The sequence below is a fragment of the Elgaria multicarinata genome, chromosome 12, assembly GCF_023053635.1.
Source record: "Elgaria multicarinata webbii isolate HBS135686 ecotype San Diego chromosome 12, rElgMul1.1.pri, whole genome shotgun sequence".
Lineage (NCBI taxonomy): Eukaryota > Metazoa > Chordata > Lepidosauria > Squamata > Anguidae > Elgaria > Elgaria multicarinata.
In genome coordinates, this window is record NC_086182.1 from 28,614,803 (window position 1) to 28,639,593 (window position 24,791).

A 24,791-nucleotide genomic window follows, 5' to 3' on the forward strand; every position below is an offset into this window, starting at 1 on the left:
TTCATTCACAAAATAACAATTGGACATGTTAAAGAACATCTGCGTAGGACTGCTGGAAGAGATCAGTCTTTACGGTTTTCTTAAACTCTGCAAGACTATTAAGTCGACGAATCTCTCCCGGCAGGCCATTCCACAGTCTGGGAGCGGCAGCAGAAAAGGTCCTCTGGGTAACAGTTGTCAGCCTAGTTTTGGCTGACCGTAGCAAATTCTTCCCAGAAGACCTAAGTGTAAGGCGTGGATTATATGGGAGAAGGCCCTCAGGTAACCTGGATCCAAACCATGCAGGGCTTTAAAGGTAATAACCAACAGCTCATTTTCCTAGAGGACCACTTGAGTCCTGTGGGTGGCAAAGCACCGGGTCTTTAAACTTCACCCACAGAACTAGCCTGCAAAAAACTGAGACAGCTTTGCTCAGCGAGTCTTCTGTTTGCTCTCCTCCACTGCAAGTTGACCTTGCAGTGGGGGAGAGCAATGCTCACCATTCCACAAGTGACCCTCACCTTTCTTTTCCTGGCATCCTGCGAGTTCCTTCTTCTGTAAGCGGTCTCAGCATGGACAGCATCATCTTTTGTCTCATGTGGAATCACACTGCACATCCATGTACACCCGTGGGGAGACGGCAATACCGAAACACTGGCTTGTGTATCTCAACGTTCTACCATCAGCTCTTTTGGAAAGGAGATATTTATGAATTCTTTGTCCTCAATGTGTGTGCCCATGCCAATCAGGCAAAATAGGAACAGATGAACATGTCTTACTACGCTGTCTTTATTATAAGGATATTTGTTCCCGTTATATTGTCCCAGTTCTAACAAAATTTCCTGGTCTTCTTCTCTTAGATTCTACCTGTTAATTTACTTCCAAGGTGGCAAAATTCTGTGCCCAGGCATGTTCTATTAGGAATCAAATGACCAAATATCACTATAACTCATCCTTTTTTTTTTTTTTTAATAATTTTTATTCATTTTCAACACTATATAAACATAAATGAACATTTCCAAAATATAATTGAAACAAACACAATAAGAAAAAGAAATACATCAAATATCTGCTTCATACATATTGAATAATTGTTGAGTACAAATATCAAAAACTATTACATATGCCTTATCACACTACAACATTTTCATTCTTAACATAAAAGTGCACCCCCCACCTCGGGATCATTCTTGAGTCCAAAATCTAATCGTTTCTTCTGATGGTGGTTTCCCATTTCCCTTAGTAAACACGAACACTAGGAACTGTTTCCAAATTCCTTCGAACTCATTTATTTTAGTTACGCCTTTTCTCCACTTAATATTACATGTCAGTTTATCATTAATGGCTATATCCCATACTACTTTATACCACTCCTCAATAGAATATTCCCCTTGGATCTTCCAGTTCCTAGCTATCATCAATCGTGCTGCAACCAACAAACTCGATATCAGCTCTATAGTTCCTTTTCCACACTTTATATCTTCAAATAGTGACAGCAATGCTATTTTTGGTGTTTGTTCTATTTTCATTCCCACTATTTCTTCAATTTCTGAGAACACCATCTTCCATAATCTTTGTACATATTTGCATTGCCACCACATATGTAAATACGTTCCTTTTTCCCCACATCCTCTCCAACAATTTGCTGAATGTTGATCACTTATCTTGTTCAATCTAACCGGGGTTAGGTACCACCTCCATAAAATTTTAAAATAATTCTCCTTTATTCTTACTGATAAACTTCTCAACACTCTTTGTTTCCATAGTCCCTCCCAGCTCTGTCGCCCTATTTGTATCTTCAAATCTGATTCCCAAATCACTTTCTCTGTATTCTCTCTAAACTCCTTCTCTAACAATATTTTATATATTTCACTCATTAATCCTTTTGAAACTATACTACCTCCTTTTCCTTTCTCCTTACTTACTACTAATTCTTCAAACCTCGTCATCTTTCTGCACATTCTATTATCTTTAATCCACTTTTTATTCCATTGTTCTAATTGACCATATTCTAGCCAAGATAGCTTCTTCTCCTTTAACAAATTTTCCATATCTTCTCTTGTTTTAATATCTCTTACCCAATCCTTTAATTTTATTTTATTTTTCTCTTTTAATATTTTACATAATCTACCCTTTAGATCCTCTGGGAAATTCTTTAACATTATTATCGGTGCTAAGGGAGAGTTGCTCGGAAGCAGCTTCCCTTTAAATTTGCTCCAAATTTCCCATTGAGTCCTCAGGAGTGGATTATCTATACTTCCAACCCATTTTCTTCCTCCATCTTTAAAAAAAACATTCTCCAGATTCATCTCTACCTTACTTATGATTTTTTCTTCCATCCAGTATAAATCTCCCACTCCCATAATTGCTTCTACAACATGTCTTAATCTATTTGCTACGTAGTATAATTTTATGTTTGGGAGACCCATTCCCCCCTTTTTTTGGCTTAGGTACCAATTATTTTTATTCACTCTTGCTCTCTTTTCTCCATTACAATATTTATTAATAATATTTTGCCAACTTTTTATCTCGGTTTCTGATATTTTTATAGGTAGCATCCTAAATACGAAATTAATTTTAGCTAGTATCTTCATTTTTATCAAAGCTATTCTCCCAAACCAAGATAAATTTAATCTTTTATATTTCTCCAATTTCTCTAATACCTCCTTCTTTAACCTCGTTAAATTTTCCCTTTCTAAATTCTCTAGATTTTTTGTAATTTTAATTCCCAAGTATTTAATCTCATTCTTAACTTTCAATTCCATCCCCTTAAATTCCCAATCCTTTTCTTCCTTCTTAGTATAGTTAAACAACATCATCTCTGATTTAGACCAATTTATTTTTAACCCTGTAATTTCCTCAAATTCCCTCAACTGATATTTAATTCTTTCTAATTTTCTTAATGGATTCTTAATGGTCAATAAAGTATCATCCGCAAACATGTTTAGCTTTATCTCCCTTACCTCTCCAATTCCTTCTAATTCTTTATCCTCCCTTAGTGCCTTCGCCAAAACTTCCATAACCATTACAAAAAGGACCGGCGAGAGCGGACATCCTTGTCTTGTTCCTCTGGCTAGTCGTATCTTTTCAGTAAGTCCGTCATTTACCACCACTACCGCCGTATTTTGGGAATATAACTGTTCTATTACATTTTTAAATTTATTTCCAAATCCCAATTTATCTATAATACTCTTTAGTGCCTGCCAGCTCACACAATCAAAAGCTTTAAAAATATCTAATGCCATAATACCTGCCTTAATATTTGCTTTTTTTATTACATTTATTACATTTAAAACTCTACCCACTAAATTATGCATATGTCTTCCTACCACAAACCCACATTGATCTGCTCCTATATATTCTGCCAAAAATTTATTTAATCGTTTGGCCATAATAGATGTAAAAATTTTAGCATCCTGATTTATTAAAGAAATAGGTCTATAAGAATCAGGATTAGTCAAATCTTTATCTGGTTTTGGGATCAGAATTATCACTGAATGTTCCCATGATTCAGGTATCTTCTCTCCTGATAATATCCTATTATAAAGTTCCATTAATTTTGGAACTAAACAATCTTTGAAGACCTTATAATATTCTGGACCCAAACCATCTGCTCCTGGTGATTTACCCACTTTTAACTTATCAATAACTTCTTCAACTTCTCTTTGAGTTATTACTGACTCCATTAACTCCTTATATTCTGATTTTATTTCCTTCTTTATAAACCTTCCAATATACTCCTCCACCTTTTCTTGTTGAATTTCTTTACCCTTGTACAATTCCTGATAAAAGTCCTGAAAAATTTTTATTTTAGCTTTCATTGCATGACAATAATTCCCTCGACTATCTTTCAACGTTTCTATCCCATTCCTCCCTTTTTCTTTTTGTGTGAGCTTGGCAAGCAACCTCGAGTTCTTATCACTGTTTTCAAAATATTCCCTTTTCATATACATTAAATTCTTTTGAATCTCTTCTATATTTAAGTTTTCTAATTGTTTCTTCTTAGCTTGTATTTCCACTAATTTATATTTATCTTTACTTCGCCAATATCTTTCCTCCAAGTTTTTAATTTCTATCTCTAACTTTTCCTGTTCTGCACGTTGTTGTCTTTTTAAACTACATGTTTCTCTAATACAGATTCCTCTTGCTACAGCCTTCATGGTGTCCCAAATGACTGACCCAGCTGTTCCTCCTTTTTCATTAATTTCCCATGCCTCCGACAGTTCCTTCCGAATTTTATCTACTATTTTATTGTATTTCAATATCTTTGTGTTCAACTTCCATCTATATGCCTCTTTATAATCTTTCTTAACTGTAAATTCTAAACTTAACAAGGCATGATCGGTTACTTTTATTACCCCCATTTCCATTTTACAAATCCTCGTTGCAAAGTCTTTTGAAACAAATATATAATCTATCCTGGAGTATGTATGATGAACTGGGGAAAAGTATGAAAATCCAGGCCTATTCCCGTAAAGTAAGCGCCACGAATCTAAATAATCATTTTCTTTTACTAATTTATTCAATATAGTCATATTGTTCCTCTTTTCAGCATTAGTGGGATTTGACCTGTCCCTTTTATTATCCATAACCATATTAAAATCCCCAGCTAATAATGCATACCCCTCCTTAAATTCTTCTATTTCTTTAAACAGCTTTATAAAAAATTCTCTATGCCTCTCATTTGGGGCATAAACATTAATCAAAGTATAAACCTTTCCCTCAATTTTACCTTTTAACATAAGATATCTACCCTTATCATCCTTTTTTACCTCTTCTAATATAAACCCACTTTTTTTTGAAATCAAAGTGGCCACTCCATTTTTTTTTGATGTCCCTAATGATTTTTCATAATAGGCTAACCACTTTAATTTTATCATATTCGAATTCTCGGAGCCTTGGTGTGTCTCTTGGATCATTATAATATCTGATCCCTCTTTATTTAGCATTTGTTCTATTCTCTTCCTTTTCACGACTGCCCCTAAACCTTTAACATTGAGTGTTGATACCTTTATCTTTTTATCCATAATCACCCTTTTGAAATCTCTTCCGATCCCTTGTGCTCAGCAATTCAAACTTGCTTACATAAAAACACAAACTCCATACATAAAACCCACACCCTCCTACCCCGATCCCTCCTCCCCTACCTTCCCCCCCTCCCCACCCCCCCACTCTAATCCCCCCCCCATATCCCCGTGAGTCTAATACTCCAGCCATCTACTTTAAAGGGGGAGGGGGGAGGCAGTGCTGTGCCTGGCCGGCAGGTCTCTATATTAGCATTTTTATTTGCAATTATCTCCAACATAATTAACAATTCTCTTACTCTCCAGATGTCCCAGCCTCATTCCCTCCCCCACCCACTCCAGCCCCATCTGCTTCCCCATCCAGACCCAGCCTCTTCAGCAAATCTTTTCCTTGATCCAATGAGGTCACTCTGTATTCCCTCCTCCCATATGTAAATCTTAAGAAAACCGGGTAACCCCATGCATAAGGAATTTTATTCTTCATTAATGTTTCCGTTATTGGTTTAAGACTACGTCTCCAATTTAATGTGCGTTGAGAAAGATCATTGTAAATTTGCACTGGTTTGCCTTTACACTGTATCTGAACCTTAGATCTCAATTCTTTCATAATTTGCTCTTTTTTGTAATAGTTGCCAAATTTCACCAATATGTCTCTAGTCCCTTTGTAGTTTTTCCCCCCCACACGGTGGACTCGGTCCAGATCCGATCCATCTATTGGAATGTCAGGCGTCAGCTCCTTGAACCAGTTCACGATAATTTCTCTAAGATCTTCTCCTTGCGTCTCCTTCAGCTGCTTTATTCGAAGCGAAGATCTACGAGATTGATCTTCCAAGGCGATCAAACGCAATTCCCATTCTTTAAATTGTATATTAGTTGATTTTTCGAAAGCCTCTTGTTTCTTCTGGTCCAGATCCACTTTAGCCTCTATCTTTTTGATCTTATCCGAATTTTCCATCGTTTTATCCATAATAGTACGCATTTGTTTTCTGAATTCACTCATTTGCTGATCCATTTTTTTAAAAATAATCATGTTATTTTCTGCTATAATAGCCTTGATTTCCATTAAAGAGGGAGGGTTACTACCACTTTCTTTCCCCCCTTCTGCCATGTTTCCTTCTTTATTTGGTATTGTATCCAAAGAGACTGGGTCTATATCTTCCTCTTCCTGTTCAACTCCAGGGGCTGTACTTCCCAGGAAGGAGAGGTAAGCCAAATTATGATTTGAAGGTTTCTTTTTTTGTTTATTAAGCTTTTCCCAACTTTTAATCTTTTTTTTAACGTTGGGCATGGGTCCCTTCTGGGTAGGGCATAAATCTTAGAGTCCAACTCTCTTCCTTAGTAACTTATGCTGGCTTCTCTATTATATAGCACTCACAGCTCCTTCTTCACGAGGAGGGGGGAAAAATCCAGTTCACAACAGCATTCACTAGAGGGGATCAGATTTAATCACTCAAAGTCTCTCACATCCCACATCTCCCTCACCGAATGCCAAATGCAGCTTTTTTCACCCCTTCACCCCCCTTCTCGCCACGCCAATAAATCCAGTCAACCACTTTAACCTTAGAAAGCCAGCATTCCAATCGTTCCCATGTGAGATAAAGATGAGAGGTTATATCACAGATCAATGTCCAGCAAACATAAATTCCTTCTTTTTAAACTGCGTCAGTCAGCGTTTACTTTCACTTTTCATAGAGTTGCCGTTTAGACAGACATTGCATTAATCATAGTTCATCTCACCTCCCTTCTCCAAATCTCTCCACTTTCCCGGCTCCTGTTGGTTTTATAATCATTTTCTGTCAGTTGCTCAAAGATTCATGCCCATTAAAAGAGAGATAATTGCCTTTTCCGGCAAGCGCCGTTCAGAGCCTCAGAAGAAACCCGCCATCGCTCAGGCTGCCAAGCTCCGCCCCCACTATAACTCATCCTAACATTTGTTGATACTAATAGACACAGTAATTGAAGCTAGCTCTGTTCTTAAATCTCCATTTTATGTGTATCTTTGAATTTGTAGCTTGTATTTGTATCTGCATTTGTGTATTTTTAGTGGGTGGTCTGTGACCATGATTAAATAAACAAAATGAATTGAGGATAAACAAATATGGCCAGATACTGAAGCTAGGCCAGGCTCTCCTGGCTGGAAGTCTGAATCAATACACCATGTACTCAGGATGTTTATCCTTTTGTAGATCTTCATTAGAGGCCCTGCAACAATCACCCTCCTCTTGGCTCAAGCTACTTTAACTGTGCAACATCAAGGCTCTTTCTACACCTGCCTTTTCCCCCGAGATCATCCCTGGATTGTCCCTGTCCATCCAAATGAAGCACAGGGGATACTGGGAGCAGGCAGGCACCATTTTGCCTAGATTTCTAGGACCGCTAATATCCTGGTTTTACCCATGGTCCCGGGATGATCCCAAGGACCGCGGGCAGTGTAGGCACCCGTCTCAGCTTCTTCCCTCCTCCCCGCAAGTAGCTGGGGTCAGAAGAGGGAAGGAGCTGGTCTGGGGGAGTCCAGTGACATCAAGGTGGGGAGGGGAGCAGGAGCAGGGCTTTTGTTGGTGTTTTTTCCACTTACTTTTGCGCTACAGCGCAAGTGCACTCCAGCCCCTGTGTTTGTTTGTTTTTAAATGGCGGCCACAATGGGTTCAATGACCCTCTTCACTTCCAGGGCGCCGCGTGGCCATCTGGACACAGGGTGATGATCCTGGAAGCTGGAAATCCAGGGATCATCTCTCCTGCATCCCTCTACAACCTTAGGTGTAGAAAGGGCCCAAGTTGCAGTACTTCAGCAGAGACCAGTGAGGTCTTTGCCCTTCACAACTTTTCTGCTGCAAATGAGCTGTCCATGGTCCTGCAGATCTTAAGAACGTTAAGAAGAGCCATGCTGGATCAGACCAAGGGTCCATCTTGTCCAGCAAGCATTCTGTTCACACAGTGGCCAAGCAGTTGTCGACCAGGGACCAAAAAAACAGGACGGGAGTTCAATAGCACCCTCCTGTCCATGTTCCCCAGCAACTGTGTTCAGAGGAGGGCAATGGGGATGATCAGGGGTCTGGAAACAAAGCCCTATGAAGAGAGACTGAAACAACTGGGCATGTTTAGCCTGGAGAAGAGAAGATTGAGGGGAGACATGAGAGCACTCTTCAAATACTTGAAAGGTTGTCACACAGAGGAGGGCCAGGATCTCTTCTCAATCCTCCCAGAGTGCAGGGCACGGAATAATGGGCTCATAGGAAGCCCGATTCCAGCTGGACATCAGGAAAAACTTCCTAACTGTTAGAGCAGTACGACAATGGAATCAGTTACCTAGGGAGGTTGTGGGCTCTCCCACACTAGAGGCATTCAAGAGGCAGCTGGACAACCACTTATCAGGGATGCTTTAAGGTGGATTACTGCACTGAGCACAGGGTTGGACTCTATGGCCTTATAGGCCCCTTCCAACTCTACTATTCTATGATTCTATGAACTGGTGTAATTCCTACTGAGTTCAATGGAACTATACCTAATTTCTAAGCTGCCCACCCACTTAATCTGCAGTCGTGGTCTCTGCCACTTGGATGAAGGCCATCCAAGGTCCAGGCTGGTACTAAGGGTCTGCCCATGACAGCAGCTACCTAGGACTGCTAGGTTAGTCTCATAGAAAAATGCCAAGGAACAAAAATGCAGATGACAAAAAATTGTGCATAGCAGGCAAGTTGCTACACCGAAAGCAATTCTGAAGGATTGTCCTCATGAATGCATCTGTGGTCACTTGAGCAGGAGAAAGGGGGATTTAGTAGCTGGGTTACAGGAAAATTACAACCTCCCATGATTTACTCTATAAATGTCAATTTGATTCAGTGTTTAGGTAGCCATGCAGCGTTACTGAACAGACATTTCACCAGGAGGGAGTGTGTTTCAACCCCGAGCACAGAAACCCATGCTGTGTTTACAACCCATCTTTATGTTTTCTATCTTCCACCATCTTCCCAGAGAAGCGTCGACAGTTTAGTTGGCTCCTTTAAACACCCACAGCTTCTTCTGGTGCCATCCTACTTTATCCCGCTACTCCTTCCCTCCTCACTAGACACCTTGAAAAGATTGAAATGTAGAATATTCCTGTACCCTTGCAAGTGTCGGTTGCTACAAGTGCTGTCAGAAAGTGGGGGGATCCCAGATGGAGCCTTGGGCTCTGTTCTCAACAGATGGTTCCCAGACATACAACCAGGTGGTGGTGGTGGTGGGGAGATCATGGAAGCCCCTAGCAACGAAGTGCAAGGACAGAACTGTGAAATAACCAGGTGGGAAAGGGAGGTGGTTGCTGCCTTTCGCAACTACATTCTTAACAGGTAAGCGAAGGCTGAGAAGACGGAGGAGTTGATACAAGCAGGCTACAGGCTTGGGCCCATTTTAGGAAATTGACGGCACTAAATGCTTTAAAGAATCCCAAAACGCACCTGCTGAGACCTCATGGCAATGAATGTATTACACGCCAGAGCATGCTAAAACAGTTCTTTTTAGCTGTTTTAAATTATGCATGTTATAGTTTTGCCTCTGAGAAAGGCATCTAAGTTCATGATGATGATGACGATGATGATGATGATGGGCAAAAGAGGTTGGCAGTCCAGAGCTAGCCTGGGCAAGGAGCTACCAAGCTTACCATTGACGGTGAGATGCACCCAGCTGCCGTTGTGGAACGTGTCGTACTGCTGATCCAGCATGAGCACTTTACACTCATACCAACCCTGGTCTTCAGAGCGAACCTGCTCAATGCGCAGAGATGCCTTGTCATGAAGGTTGGCACGGCCTGGAAGAGAACAGTAAAGTGGGCAGGCATTTACCTGGTGGCATAAAGGGGAGCAGGCATTTACCTGGTGGCATTACCAACTGTACCTAATGCAGTTCAGGCATTACAGGCTGCTAAGAGTGACTCTGGTCCAAGGCTCTGCTAGCCAGTAAGAGTGTAGGGAGTAGGGGTTTCCTTCACCTTGGTCCCAAAGCCTGAATCCAAGTCAAAGCAGGCCAATTCGGTCCACCTCAGCCCGAATCTGATTTGGGACTGGATTGGGCTACCTCTGCCTGAAGAAGCGAAAGCGCTTCAGGCTGACTCAGCCCAATAGCCAGCTGCTGCTCCCCACCTGCCTGCCCACTTGCTCACCGGACTTACCTGAAGCCTCCATGCACTCCGGTGAGCTGCTCTTCCTTTACTCTAAGCTGCCACAGATCTACTGTTGTAAACTACGGCAGGCAGAAAGGGATTATAACAGTAGATCTGCAGCAGTTCAGGGTGGAGGCCAAGTGGCTCACCAGCACACACGGAGGCTCAGGTAAGTCCCGTGGGTGGGCAGTGAGCAGAGGAGATGGAAGGTGAGCAGGGGTGGGGGAGTTCAATGCCCAGGGAACTCATGCCCAGGAAAAAGACTTTCTTTCACCTTTGCCCGTTTATTTGTAGTACATTTAGTTTAATAGTGTAAAGTTGTTTCAGTTGCAAGGGAAATGGGCACATATTTTTATCCAATCATTCTCAGATTAGTACCCCCTCCACACCGTGGGATTTACCGACCTGAGATTTACACTAGTTATTAGAAGAAACAAGCTTGCCCAAATCTCTCCACACCACTCATAATTTTATAGGCTTCTATCCTTTCCTTCCTTAGCTATATTTTAGCTGAATTGTACTCATACACACAAACACTACCACATTGTTCTTACAAAAAGGGCGGAAGGAGTTGCTAAAGGGTCTGATGCAAAAAGTAATGCCCCTTTTTTGTAATTTGAGCAATGTGCTGCAAACAAAGAATGTTGGGGGGAGGCTGTTGCCTTTAAGGTGCTGCTGGTAGGCTGTTCCCCATTGGAAACAGAGAGGTGGGCTAGATGAACTCTTGGTATGATCTAGCAGCAGGGCTCTTCTCACAGCCTAAGGCCAGAGAGAAAGAAAGCCCAGTTGGCACACCACCTTGGAATCTGTTAGTGTTGGAAAGGTTGGGGCAGCACAGCTGAAAGCCCAGCGCTACCACGGCTGCATCCCTTCTCCGAACCTGCCACTCAAGCGTGCGGAGTGCTGCAGTGCTTCAAGAGCTGACCTAATAAGCTAATTAGCATTCCTGGATGGGAGTCAGGGATGGCCCTGACAGCTTGTGGCTGCAGCAAAGAGTCAGCCAAGCACGTGGAAGCGCAGATGCCCACAGCAGAGCCGGGAAGTGGCCAAACCAGCAGCCTTCCGCTTTAGGGATATCAGCTTCTGAACCTCAGCCTCCCCATCCTCTGCTGTCAGCACCCAGCAGGATCGGAGGTGCAGCCCAGGACAGTGAGAGGCCAAATCCAAAGACAGCAACCAAGATGCAAGTAACGTGGTCCAAGATGGGCTGATGGTCAGGTTCCAAAAGATAAAGGCATAGCAATCTATATGGCTGCTCAAGTGTCATGTTTCTCAGACTAGGAAGCCAGGTCTAGGGCAGTCTTATATAGGGCCAGCAAGGCTTCTATCACCCCCTCCCCAGGCACCTCTGGGCTACCACTCTCAAGTTGGTGCTGTGGTGTGTTGTAGGCCAAGCTCAGATGAGCGATTCCCACCAACAAGTTGCCCCGGTGGCCCAGAGTGTAAAGTGCAGGGGCCCTCCTGCCCATGTTCCCCAATTCAAGGCCACTAGTACTTTAGACCATTCTCCCCTCACTTATCATGCCATGTTGGGTGGTGGGATATGGGTGAAACCTTGGAGAAACCACTGCTCCGTGTCACATCATTCTTGCAAAACAGCCTTCCCAAACCTGGTGCTCTCCAGATGTGATGCACTGCAAGCTAATTTCCAAGGGCCCACCAGGCCTTATGAAGCCCCAGCATCTCAGCTGGCTCCTCCTCTATCCATGTGACTTGCCTCCAATGGGAGACCCTGCTGAGACTCCTGGCCCCTCGGCCCAATTGCTATCTTGACCTCTACCTGCCTTTGACCATGTACCTCCTACTGGCCCTCTGATTCGTGTTTGCTGCTCTGGAACCCAACTCCTGCCTCTTTCGGACCACACAGCTGCTTCCAACAATTTGAAGATCATTTGCCTTTATTTATACCGGCTACTCAAAGTGTACCTGCCCAGACCTTAAGATCATCCACAGGGGCCCTTCTCCGTGAGCCCCTGCCAAAGGAAGTGAGGCAGGTGGCTACTAGGAGGAGGGCCTTCTCCGCTGTGGCACCCTGGCTGTGGAATGAGCTCCCCAGAGAGGTCTGCCTGGCACCTACACTGTACTCTTTTCATTGCCAGCAGTAGACCTTTTTATTCTCTCAGTATTTTAACACTTAATTTTAACTTAAATTTAAATTTTACTGTTCTAACTCTGTATTTTAATCTTATATCAATTTTGCTGCGTGGTTTTATCCTGGTTGTGCTTTTTATACTGTATTTTGTATTTGTGTTTTTAACCTGTTGGTTGTTTTATTATGGTTTTATTTTTGGTGAACCGCCCAGAGAGCTTCGGCTATTGGGCGGTATAAAAATGTAATAAATAAATACATAAATAAACCTTTTTTTCTGATTGTACCTTAATTAGATGCTGATTTGTGCCACCACACACACACACAAAGAGAAAAAACGTAGGCTAATTCTGAGTCCATTTCACCATGTAACAGCTAGGTGAATCGCCCTTCCAGCCTGACCAAGGAACAACAAAAAACACAGGGAGATCTTTCAAATGCAGTGTGCTTGCTGCTTGACCTCTCCTCTACCAAACCATGTCTCCCAAACCTCTCTTTTCTACAGTAAAGGCACAGTCTTGTCTTCTCCCACATTTGGCTCCTAGAGTCTCCAAAGCCTGTGGAAGCAGCTGGAAATTCAGGGAACATGAGGGGCTCTCAGCCTTCACCAGGCAGTCTTGCGACCCACTCCCTTGTACCTGGCTCCAAAAACTGAAAATAGTCTCTTTTGCAAATGCTCTATATCAATTCCATAACATTCCACGCTCGCTTACTATATTTGAGAAAGCTTGCCTGACTTATTCTAGAAAGGTTAAAGGGGGAGCTTCTGATATATATCACATGATGTTGAATTGTCAATTCCCAGATAAGGGAGGGTTAAAAATGATTTGGGAACATGATCTGTGCACCAGTTTCACTGAAGGTGAATGGAAAAGCTTGTGGCAATCAGCACCCTATAAAACAATATCAGCAAAAGTTAAAGAGCTCACTCTGAAAATCACTCACAGGTGGTATATCACCCCTGTTAGACTGCACCATATTAGTGCTAATATACCCCCGCTCTGTTGGCATGGTTGCTCCGTTCCTGGCACTTATATTCATCTTTGGTGGGAATGTCAACAGGTCAAAACTTTTTGGTCAAGGGTTTTCCAAACCATTACAAACATTATTAATGTTGAAGTAGAAACTGACCCAGCACTGTCTCTACTTTCTATTTTTAGGAATGCCAATAGAAACATTATTCCCAAAGCCTTGGTCACCCATTTGCTGGTTGCAGCCAGGTGGGAAATTGCCCAATTCTGGAAAAGCGACAGACCTTTTGACCATCAACGCTGGTTTGATAAGATTTGGAAACTAGCTTTAAATGATAAATTGACACAACATAGCAGGTTAGCAAGAGGAGAAATAACATCAGACACATTTGTGGGAAACTGGTTGGACTTTCTCACATTTATTAATATGAATCCGGGCGAACCGAGACCCCCAATGACTCAGGAATCCTTTTGGTCAGAGGTTCTAACTTAACCTGCATCTTTTTCTGTACCAAGTGCTTATTGAAGGAATGAACACCTATGTTTTTTTATAGTGGTGCTATGGGAACATCTATATTGTTGTTGAGTGTTTTCTTTTACTCTGTGTATTTATTGTATTTGTCCTTACTTGAAAATCAATAAAAATAGTATTTATTTTTTTAAAAAAAAGATGGCCATGGACCGGAGGGCCTCTAGGCCATGCCGGAGCTTGGGAGAAGGATGTGGCCGGCTGCTCCCTTTCCCTTGCTCTGTTCTTCCTAATTCCCTCCCTCCCCAGCAAGTGAGCAGCAGTGGTTTCCCCTTCTGAGGATGTCACCAAAGGTTTTCAATGCGCCGTCCCCAAAAGCGTCACTTGGAGCTTTAGGCTGCTACAGGGAGGCAGCGGCAACAGGCACGACAACAGCGGCTACCCTCCGTTCCGCCGCCTCGGCTTCTCTTGGCCTAGACAGCCCAGCTGGCTTCTCGCTGCCGTCGCTTAATTAAAACCAACCAAGCGGAAAGAATGGAATGAAAAAAAAGGAGAAGAAGAGGAGGGAGATGGAGGGGGAGAGAGAGAGAGAGAGAGAGATTTCTGTGGGGGAAAGGAACAGACAAGAAACCTGAGCTTGGCCTTCGCTGTATGTTAACCAGCCAGTCCAAATTGGGCAGCGTAAAGACAGATGTAAAATTTGACTTCTGGCAGAGATCATTGGCAAGCATCATCTCCATCTGAATATGAATACTGTGCTACAGCAAATTCTATATGTTCTGTGCTACAGCAAGCGAGTGGGAGGGGGGCTCTTTAGCAAACTTTGGGATTTGCTGATCTGAGGAGGAGTGGGGGGGAGGGATGTGGGTGACCAGAGGTCTACAATAAAGTTCCAAGCTCCACCTCCAGCCAAGGATCCTTCATGCGACGCCCTGACTATTGAATAGGTGTGAGGTTTTAGCATACATGGGCAATTCCAACATGGGTTGTTTAAAAAAGCAAGGAGGAGGAGGAGGAGGAAGAGGAAGCTTCTTACCGGCATATTCTGGGTCCACATGGGGAGGGTAGAACCCAAACTTGATGAAGATGGGAATAGGCACTCCGAACTTGAACCACTCTACCACATAAGGAGGGGGCTGGCCCGTCAGCGGGTGGATTACGTCGCATCCCAAGATCACACTCTCCCCAGCACGAGCTGTCACAAACTCGGGTTCCTCCCTCAAGCCGTGGGCACCTGTAAAAGAGAACGAGAAGGATGGGGGGAAGATCAGTGGTGTCACTTCAGGTTGAAAGACATGCCTTGCATGCAGAAAGTCCTAGGGTCAATCCCCGGCTTCTCCAGGGAGGGTGAGGAAAGAATCCTGCCTGAAACCTTGGAAAGCCCCTGCCAGTCAGTGTTGACAATACTGGGCTGGATGGGCTCAATATAAGGCAGCTTCCTGTGTTTCTAATCCAATAGTGTAGTGGTCAGTGTCAAAGTGCAGACACTCATCATGTCAGTCTCCCCAAGAGAGCCCAAACTTTCAGGGAGCTGCGTTGAACTATATCAACAAACAAGTTATACCATACCAGTCTTATCTCCACCAGCTGCATGTCTTTTCTAAAGCTCATGGGTCTTAACTGCCCATTCGAGATCAAGCCACCCCAAAACATGTTCGATGTTATGTTTTTAATGTATTTTAATGTGTTTTGTAGTTTTGATCTATTTTAAATTGTTTTTGTAAGCTACGTCTCTCCTCCAACACCTTGCTGCCGCCACCCAGCATCTGCCGCCTGAAGCAACTGTTTCACTCCGGCCAATGGTAGGGTCAAGCAAAGAGCACAGGAAGGGATCAGCAACATTTGGGAATGAAAACACCAGGCATCTCTCCAGAAGGCTGGGAAGTGAAGTCGACTACTCAGGAATGGAAGCAGGAAATTGACACACACAGAGAGAGAGAGAGAGGGAGAGAGGGAGGGAGAGAGAGAGAGAAGAATTGAAACGGAGAAACACCTGTGCATACATAGAAAAATGCACGTGTTTGTGCAAAAGGCTACCTTCTAGGGTAGCAAGGAAAGGGCATTGTGCTGGTCCAGACCCTCAAGGCACAAGAGATGGCATCCTCTAAAGGCTCCCTGCCCAAAGGGGAGATACCCTCAGCTTCCAAAAGCAGAGCCAGGCATTTGCCAAATCAGCCTCTCAGCATTGCACCAAGGTGACCTTCCTGCAGGGCCTCCCCACCCCCACAACACACGTCTCTCAGCCTCTCGTTCGGGAGAAGGGGAAAGAGGGAGGAGTGAACTGGCAAGAACCATATGGCATTTTATTTTATTTCATTTCTTCTTCTTCTTCTTCTTCTTCTTCTTCTTCTTCTTCTTCTTCTTCTTCTTCTTCTATTGTTGCTATTAAGCCTCTCAGCATTGCCTGATAATACCTGCAGGGAATGTCTCTCCTCCTTGTAGCAGTGGAAGCATCCATTCATAAACCAATTTGCCCTTCCAGCCAATCACCGGAAAAGCACTCCAAAAAAATCCCTGGAACAAGGCCTTTGATGGGGAAACCGCTGACGCAGCCCGGGCTGCAGTACAAGTGGTGACAGCATTGTTAAAATAGCAACAGGATAAATTACAGTTGCTGCTACACCCAGTGAGAGAGAAAACCCAATATCCATCTCTCTCTCCCTCTCTCTTTCTCTCTCTCTCTCTCTCACACACACACACCCCTCCAATATACACATCTTACTACAGCATGGAATTCCGCTCCAATCAGACATATAAGCCAAAATCCATTGTTGGATGCATGCACCAATTTGTACACCCAACTCTAAGTCCAGGGCACTTGAAGAATGCGGGGACACACAGAGACAGGTGAAGCATTAGAAGGTAGTTTCAAGGTGTCCTACGAAAGGGATCTATCATCCTTCCCCAGTCTCTCTCCCACACACACCCGGGGATGTAAGGATAGGTCATGAAGTGCAGGCATCCATCACAACAGTCCTCAGAGCCATGTCTACCACCACCACCCTGCCAGGAGAGTCCAAAAATTAGGCAGCTGTATAGTATATCTCTGTATGTACATATATATGTATGAGAGAGAGAGAGAGAGAGAGAGAGAGAGAGAGAGAGAGAGAGAGAGAGAGAGATCAGAAAAAAATATTATTGCTGGGAAAATCCATCTCCACCCAGCTATGGTGATGATGACTGCAGATAAGCTCAGAGGGAACAGGGAAACCTGAGTGCAGTGGGCGGGTGTGTTGCTGGCAGATGACGTCACCATCTCTGCAAATCAAAATGTCCCAGTGCTTTGAGCCTGTGAGCCCTGGCTCTGCTGCAACACTGAACACATACACAAGCTCCACTACAACACAGTACACTTACTTACACACACACACACACAGGTTGCTCTGGGTTCAATTCCCACACTAAACCCACCTCCAGGGAAGAGAGGCCATGCCTTGACCTGATGGCTTAGATACCTCTTAAAGGGGGATTCAATGAATGTACAGAAGAGACATGCTGACAGAGGCTTCCTGATGCTACCAAACCAAAAGCATTGTGCGGCTATGAAACCCAGAATGGATTCACAGCCCCAATGAAATCGGAGCACCAGCCTTCACTGAAGACATCCAAGCATCTTTTGGGGTGAGGGTAGGGAGTTATTAGCAACTTGGGATGGAAGAAAAAGACTAAGTTGAGCCACAGCTTCTCGCAGTTAGAAAAGTGACCCTACAGAGCACTTGGGAGAGCGTCTTCTCATCCATGCCGCCCAATGAAACTTGACCGAGTATCTGCAGAGAGGGATAAAGGTCTCAGGTGAGGGGTCTCGATCCATGGATTAATATCTACAACTGCTTCATGTCAGAGGTTTTGGACTACAACTCCCATTAGCCCCAGCTGGCACAGCCAACGGTCAGGAATGCTGGGGGTTGTAGGCACCAGGATGATGAAGGCTGCATTCCATGAGAATATTGGGGATGATGGAGGGTGTAGTCCCAAACTATCAGTTTGGGGAACTCTGCTGAAGAAATTACAGATTGGAACTGGGTTGGGGAAGGCTCCTATAGACAACAATCTCTGGATGTTTTAATTTTTGTGAACCGCCCAGAGAGCTTCGGCTATTGGGCGGTATAAAAATCTAATAAATAAATAAATAAATAGAGACCCCTCCGCTGAGACCCTCTCTGCAGTCGCTCCATCAAGTTTCATTTCACATGCTGCTGCTGGTGGTGGTGGGGAGATACCAAGGTATTAACTTCTGGCTTGGCAGTCTCTTTTCCCTTCCCCAGTCACCCAGAATCCCAGATGTGTGGAGTGCACATCGTAGTGAGTGGGTAACAAAAGAATCACATTCCGTAATTTTGCATTCCGTAATTTTGCGAACCGCCCAGAGCGCTTCGGCTATTGGGCGGTACAGAAATGCAATAAGTAAATAAATAAATAAATAAGCTGACCAAACATGCTCTGAGGGCATAATCTTATGCTTGTTTAGAAAGAAAATAGTCCTACAACTCCAAGTATTCCCCAGCCAGCCATGGGAATTGTACCTTCAATTATCTAAAAGTTTGATAGGCAAGGGGAGGAGAGATGGGGGAAAAAATAAATTGGCACAGTGTGTGTTTGTGTTAGAAGGGGGTGGAAAGCAAATCTGCTTTTCCAAGCCTGGACCTCACTGCCTCCCGGTCCCTAAACTGAATGCAGAACAGAACAGGAAGCCCTGAACTTTGGTCCTTCTTCCCAAACCTGGCTCTTTGTTTGGGGTGGGGGTGGGGTTGAAGGAAAAACTGGAAACATATTGATTTCCTTTCCACCCCAAGCCCTAATACCTCACATACACACAGAGAGAAATGGTGCCCCTGTCTACGGCCACATCTGCCCCTACCCAATATAAATGAAACGCATCCATCCATCCATCCATTCGGATGAAAGTAAAGGGATGTACTACTGGGATGTGTTGGGCGGTGCGGAGAGATAAACCCGCCTCTCCAACAGATCCAGCCTCCGAAAAGAAATCCAGCCAGATCGTATCTGCATTACCCCTCCCCCCCACTCCGGGATCTGTTTCGCGATCATGCACAATGAAGTACTACGGAAGGCTGTGTGGAGCTAGCATTTAGCCCCACAGAAGGTTTCGAGGTCCCAGGGCCGGACCTCGAGGGAGTCCCAGGTCTAAACTCAGCCTCGCCTCACTTCTCCCTTGCACCCTGCAGAACACCACAGCTGCTGCCCCTGCCTCCTCCTCCTCCTCCTCCTTGCAGCGAGGTATCTCCGGAAAGCTGGAAACGCTTCTTCTCCTCCCAGCTGCTACGCTCTGCTCTGCAGGGCTGGTGCTGATTGGCCTAGAATGACATCACTGTGTAGTGTGTGTGTGTGTGTGTGTGTGTTTTCCACAACAGGAATCTAGTACGCTGGCAGGTCTATTTTTGGCACCAGGAGAAAGAAGCATTAACCAGCAAGTGGCCCCAGCGGGGTCCCAGACAGCTTAGGAGGAAGGTCCCTCCGGGACAGGGGTGAGGCAAGGAAGTGGCCTTGATGCAGCGGATTGCATGAGCTGGCTACGGGGGGTGGGAGGTGGGGACGCGCTGGGAGGCAGCAACACCTATAGCCAACAACCTGCATCCTCTCTCTCTCTCTCTCTCTCTCTCTCTCTCTCTCTCTCACTCACACTCACACACCTGCAACCTCTCCACCCTTCCTGTTGGGAAAGATGATATACAAATATAGAGGTTACCAGGAAGGGGCAGGGCCTTTTGTGGGGAGGGGAGAGATCGGGGAAGAAGGAGGTAGGGTGCTTAAACGCGGGTGGCACCGCATTAAAATGTAACATGATGGGAACTGCAGTTAAGGAGGAGGGTGGATTGATTCACCTGCCAGATGTCCCTTTTGGAAGGCATCGCCACTTTTAAAAATAGAGTGCTCTCTGTGTGTGTGTGTGAGAGAGAGAGAGAGAGAGATCCATCACAATTCAAGAGATGCAGGACCGCTCTCAGCGCCTCCCCCACCACCACCACCACCAAAATTGCAAAAGCAGCTTGGAAGAAGCAGGTCCTGCAACCCCTCCCTCCCACGCTCCGTGCAAAGCCGAACCACCGGCACCCTTTCACGCACATGCTTTGTTCACACCTTGATGCGCCTCATTATCGCTGCATTGCCAATGTGGCTGAGGCTTTCGCAAGCCCTCAGCAGACGGGATGACTTCAGCTGCCTGCCTTCCCCCTCTCCCCCCCCCCTTCATCCCCACCACCACCTTCTAAGAAAACCCTCATGATGTACAAATGCAGAAGGAGCAGGAAACTGCCAGGTCCCAAACTGAGGTCCAAGGGCAACAGGGAGGAGAGCAGCGAGTGGGAGTGGGGGTCGGGAGAAAAAAAGGAAATCCCTAGTTTTCATTGCAGCCAGTATGCAAGACATTTCAGCCTTGCAATGTGTTGGAGTCCCAAAACGTATTCTCCATCCTGCCTGGAGCAATTTCTACTCCCACCCCCCTGTAGCTGCAAATGCTATTCAAACACTGGTGCAATACCCATCACCTTGTTTAGCATAGATGGTGTTTGAACATAAGAGGAGTCATGCTGGATCAGACCAAGGCGCCATCAAGTCTAGCATTCTATTAATTCTGTTCGGTGGCCAACCTGCTGTTGACAGGACACGACACAGGTGCAACAGCAGCCTCCTGCCCATGTTCCCCAGCAACTAGTGTACATAGGCTTCCTGCCTCTGCTACTGGAGGTAGCACGTAGCCATCACTAGTAGCCATTGATAGTAGGGTGACCATATGAAAAGGAGGACAGGTCTCCTGTATCTTTAACAGTTGCATAGAAAAGGGAATTTCAGCAGGTGTCATTTGTATATATGGAGAACCTGGTCAAATTTCCTCTTCATCACACCAGTTAAAGCTGCAGGTGCCCTGCCCTCTTTTAAATCTGGTCACTCTAGTATAGCGCCTGCAGCTTTAACAGTTGTGATGAAGAGGGGATTTCACCAGGTGCTGTATGCATACAAATGACACCTGCCGAAATTCCCTTTTCTATGCAACTGCTAAAGATACAGGAGCCCGGTCCTCCTTTTCATATGGTCACCCTAATTGATAGCTTTCCCTTCCAGGCTTTTGCTCCTCTAAACACCAAATGCAATTAACAAGCCAAAAGAGGGACAGACATTACATTCATGTGGGCTGGCTGCTGTTGGAAAGAGAAGACAGAACTAGATGGACCTTGGTTTGATTCCAGCATGGCAATTTATCTTGTTCACTTCAGAAAAAGAAGATGCAGCTGGACTCAGACGCTAGGAAGGAAACTGGAGCTGTAATCACTATCGCCTCACCCCAAATCATATCTACGCCACCAGCAAACTGAACCCTATGACAAGGGTGGGCAGAAGGTGGAGCAGGATATTTGATGTGGATCAGCCAAGGTTTCACACTTGCAAGGTGCTCCTATACCAGGTTTTTGTTGTGCAATCACCCTGCCTCCTTCGCAGAATTTTGCCAGGGGTCCAGGTTATGTCAGCTTCAATTTGTAACTCTCCCATGTTTCCCCACCACTTCTTCTGATTTGATTTATTCATTTATTTATACCATTAAGGAGGGGAAGATGGAATGACTGGGCAATGTATTTTGATCGGTAGACTCAGTGCCCTCTATCTCGAAGCACCCACATTAAAAATAAAAAATAGCATCAACTAAAAGGCATCCTCCCCGCACCTGCAATAGTGCAATCTTTTGCATTCCTACTCAGAAGTAAGTCCCATCATGTTCAATGGGTGCTATTCCCAGTTAAGTGTGTATAGGTTTGTGACGTCAACGGGCTGCTACAATTGAGAGATTTGGTGAGGGTGGGGAAAATGAGAGCAGATTTTTGAGCGACAGTACTGAGAGCTCACTTCTGGGACTGTAAACGAATTTCCAAGCTGGGTATGTGTGTGCAGAAGCACCCCGTTCCTTAATTCTCCATATATGCCCTCCCACCCCAGATCACTGTTTTGCACCTGGTTGCTGGAACTTGAGTTTCCAATAAAAACAAAGTCTGCTGTCTGCCTACACGTGCCCTAGGATTTGCCCTGCCAGCCTGGTTAGCCTAATTTTTTCAGCCCAAAGCACTATAAATTAGGATACTCCTTGAGGATTCAAAATCTTGAGAAACAAGGGTTTTGATTCCGCTAACCACCATAAGTAGTTTTTGGGCATCCCAACGGTGTGCCTGTCATTGGAAAGGACAGACCCTACAGGCATACATACACCACAGACAAAATTACTGTATTTATCGTACTAATTACAATTTCTGCCAGAAGGCACTTCAAGCGGCACTACAGCCAATAGGTTTAAAAGTCATTGTACCTCCCCAGGGAACTGCAGTTCTGCAAGCAGGAGTTAGAGGGGTGTCCAACAAAGAGTACTGAGCACATCACTAACCTACAGTTCCCAGGATTCTCTGCAGGAAGCCATGACAGTATAAGTTTGTTTATTTATTTATTACATTTTTATACCGCCCAATAGCCGAAGCTCTCTGGGCGGTTCACAAGTTGGGCAATAGGCACCCATGCCTAAACGTTGCAACCGAGCTACATTTCATCCTGGAGGGGATCTGCACGTCGCTCCCAGAGCGCTTCTATGCGACCCCAGTGCACCCCGAAAACAATAGTCTGACTTCCCTGTAAAAGAAACGAGGAAGAGCTGTCCATGACGCCAACGCCGATGCCGACGCCACCGAGTAGAGCTCTCCGTCGATGAGGAGAGCTCTGCAAAAGAAGGCGGGGTAGAGAGCTTCTTCCACTCTTCACCCCGCCTTCTTTTGCCGAGCTCTCCTCGCCGGCAGAGAGCTCTCCTCGTCGGCAGCGTTGGCAGCATGGACGCTCTTCCTCGTTTCTTTTACAGGGAAGTCAGACTATCGTTTTCGGGGTGCACTGGGGTCGCATAGAAGCGCTCTGGGAGTACTCTGTAGCACCACAGAGTGATTTGGTACCCATTTTTTTAAAAAAAATCTTTGGGGAGTGCCCCATGGCATATATGGCACCCACAGTTTGCAGGTGAGGTCTAGAGTGTGAAGATAGCCTCCGGATCTCTTTGAGTTGCCCTCGCTTGGTGTAGAACCTACACCCTATGAAATGAATGGGGGGAGGAAGGAGGAACTAGGAAGCAGCTTCAGACTCATCGCCAGCTGTGGCCAGCAGTGGCCATGCTAGCTGGAGCATGATGGGATTTGTAGTACAACACATTTGGAGGATGAAAGGTTGAAGAAGGTTGTGAAGGACCTGCTCGGACAAGGTGCTAAGCCATGATTGGGCCGCCAACCCTTTTGAAGAAAATGGTTAGTGATTGTGGTTATGTAGCCATCATGGTAAAGAATGGTTCACATGGCATGCTAAGCTGTAATGTAGAGCTCAAAATGTTTAGCCACCATGGCTCAGCATGCCATCTAAACAGGGTCAATATGATAAGATTCAATGCCTGATTTTTTTTTCCTATGGGCACAGTCTGGGGCCAAAGGCCACATGTGCATGTATCTGAATGGCCCAAGGACTAGAAGCCACAGATGGATTTCCAAAAGCACTTACACATGTTCAGAGTACTTCTAGGTATGATCATTGCTGCTTCTTTTTTAAGGAGGGCGTGAAAAGTGCGTCAACCGCTAGAGCTATTCCACTACCCAGTTTTGCAAGTCAGGGGAGTAATACACCAGTCTCACAACTTCAGGTTGTGACTCAATACCGCTAACGCTGTGAAAATTCACAGTTTCTCATTTAGAAGTTAAATGGGGGTGGGGGTGTGTGAATCTTGGCCCTTTATTTCCGCAGATCTTTCTGCTCCTCTATCCCATGGTGCCACCTATCCATGGAATGTTTGGGGGTTACACAGAGTTTCAAATGAGATGTGTCCCACCCCTCCGCACCTCAAAAGGGTGTTTTCCTTCCTCCACCATTCCGTTGCTCACTGGTGCAACCATCTTCACATCCAGCCCTTGAGACATTCAGTGCTAACTGTGCCTTCTTTAAACTCTCTGCAAATATCATAAAAAAGGCATCTTTTTGCCCCTTGCAGAAGCTCCTTTGCTCTTAAAAAAAAAGACAGCAGAGGGTTTGTAGACCCTTGCCAGGTTCATCATCTTTAGTAAAGGAACTCCTTCAGATTTTCAGCAGAGGTTGTGGGAAAGCATGTCAACTTCACTCCTGGTTTTCTCCCCATGCATATATATTTCTAATCAGCAAAGGCAGAGTTTATACATACGGCTCCCAGTATATGTATTTTGCCAACTGAAAATAAATCTGATCTAACTAGACATGAGAAGGTTCTTGCAAACTTGTCCAAGCCAGCAAAACTATTGCAATATCTATGTCAGAAATTGAAACTGGGGGGTTGGAAATCCCTGGGTGGGGGAGGAGAAGGGATGTTCTTGCTCTCACTGCTGTAAAGGGAAAATGTCGAATAAAGCATGACCACGACAAGTGTGTTTTCATGAAACATTTTAAAACACAAATGCACAGCTGGAGTTAGCAAGAGCTCATGTAATGCAGTGGCTGAAGAGTAAGTTGATGGTTTACAGCTAAGAAATTCACTGATCCGACGCTGGAATACGAATAAAGCTAAGTATCAGCTTGGATGAGAGACTGCAGGGAACTCACTGTAGAGGTCTCTGAGCAACTCCCCTGCAAAAAGCGGGGGGGAACCAGGGGTAAAACTTCAGCAAATAAAATTCCAGTTACGTTGTCCTAAGCTCCTCAGAGGAAGGGCAGTGCACATACATTAGACAATGGTTTGACTGAATCATAGCCTCTTTGCAATTCTCCTCTACGGACAAAGGATCTCTCCCTGAACTAGGATGTCTGTTTGGTCCTGGGAACAACAGCAGTACCCCAAGCTGGCCAAGGCATGGAGGGAAAGAAAAAGACCCCTGCATACCTTGGCCAGCTTTCCCCTCCTCGGCCAGTAGTTTTAGGCAGCATGGAATCTCGGAGCCAGTCCAAGTCATCTCAGATGCAAAGCAATTGCAGCATCTCCCCAATACACTGCTGGAGGCCTGCCAGCCGGCGAGGACTTGATGCGCCTTGGCACAGTCCCCTGATCTCTCTTATCTCCCGGTCAGCATCACAGCCACTCATTCACCTGTGGGGCTTTCCCATTTGAGTGTAGCCAGCAAGACAGGCAGAAGTG

At 44.9% G+C, this 24,791-nt stretch overlaps 1 protein-coding gene across 1 annotated transcript in view; it reads right to left on the bottom strand.

Moving 5' to 3' along the window:
* IGSF9B (immunoglobulin superfamily member 9B) overlaps window positions 1–24,791 on the bottom strand; it is a 125,593-nt gene that overhangs the window by 70,842 nt on the left and 29,960 nt on the right. Inside the window, exons 2-3 of the mRNA XM_063139123.1 lie at window positions 14,706–14,903; window positions 9,643–9,789 (exon numbers count right to left, since the gene is read on the bottom strand). Of these exons, the coding sequence (XP_062995193.1) occupies window positions 9,643–9,789; window positions 14,706–14,903 (345 nt within the window). The remainder of the gene's footprint in view (window positions 1–9,642; window positions 9,790–14,705; window positions 14,904–24,791) is intronic.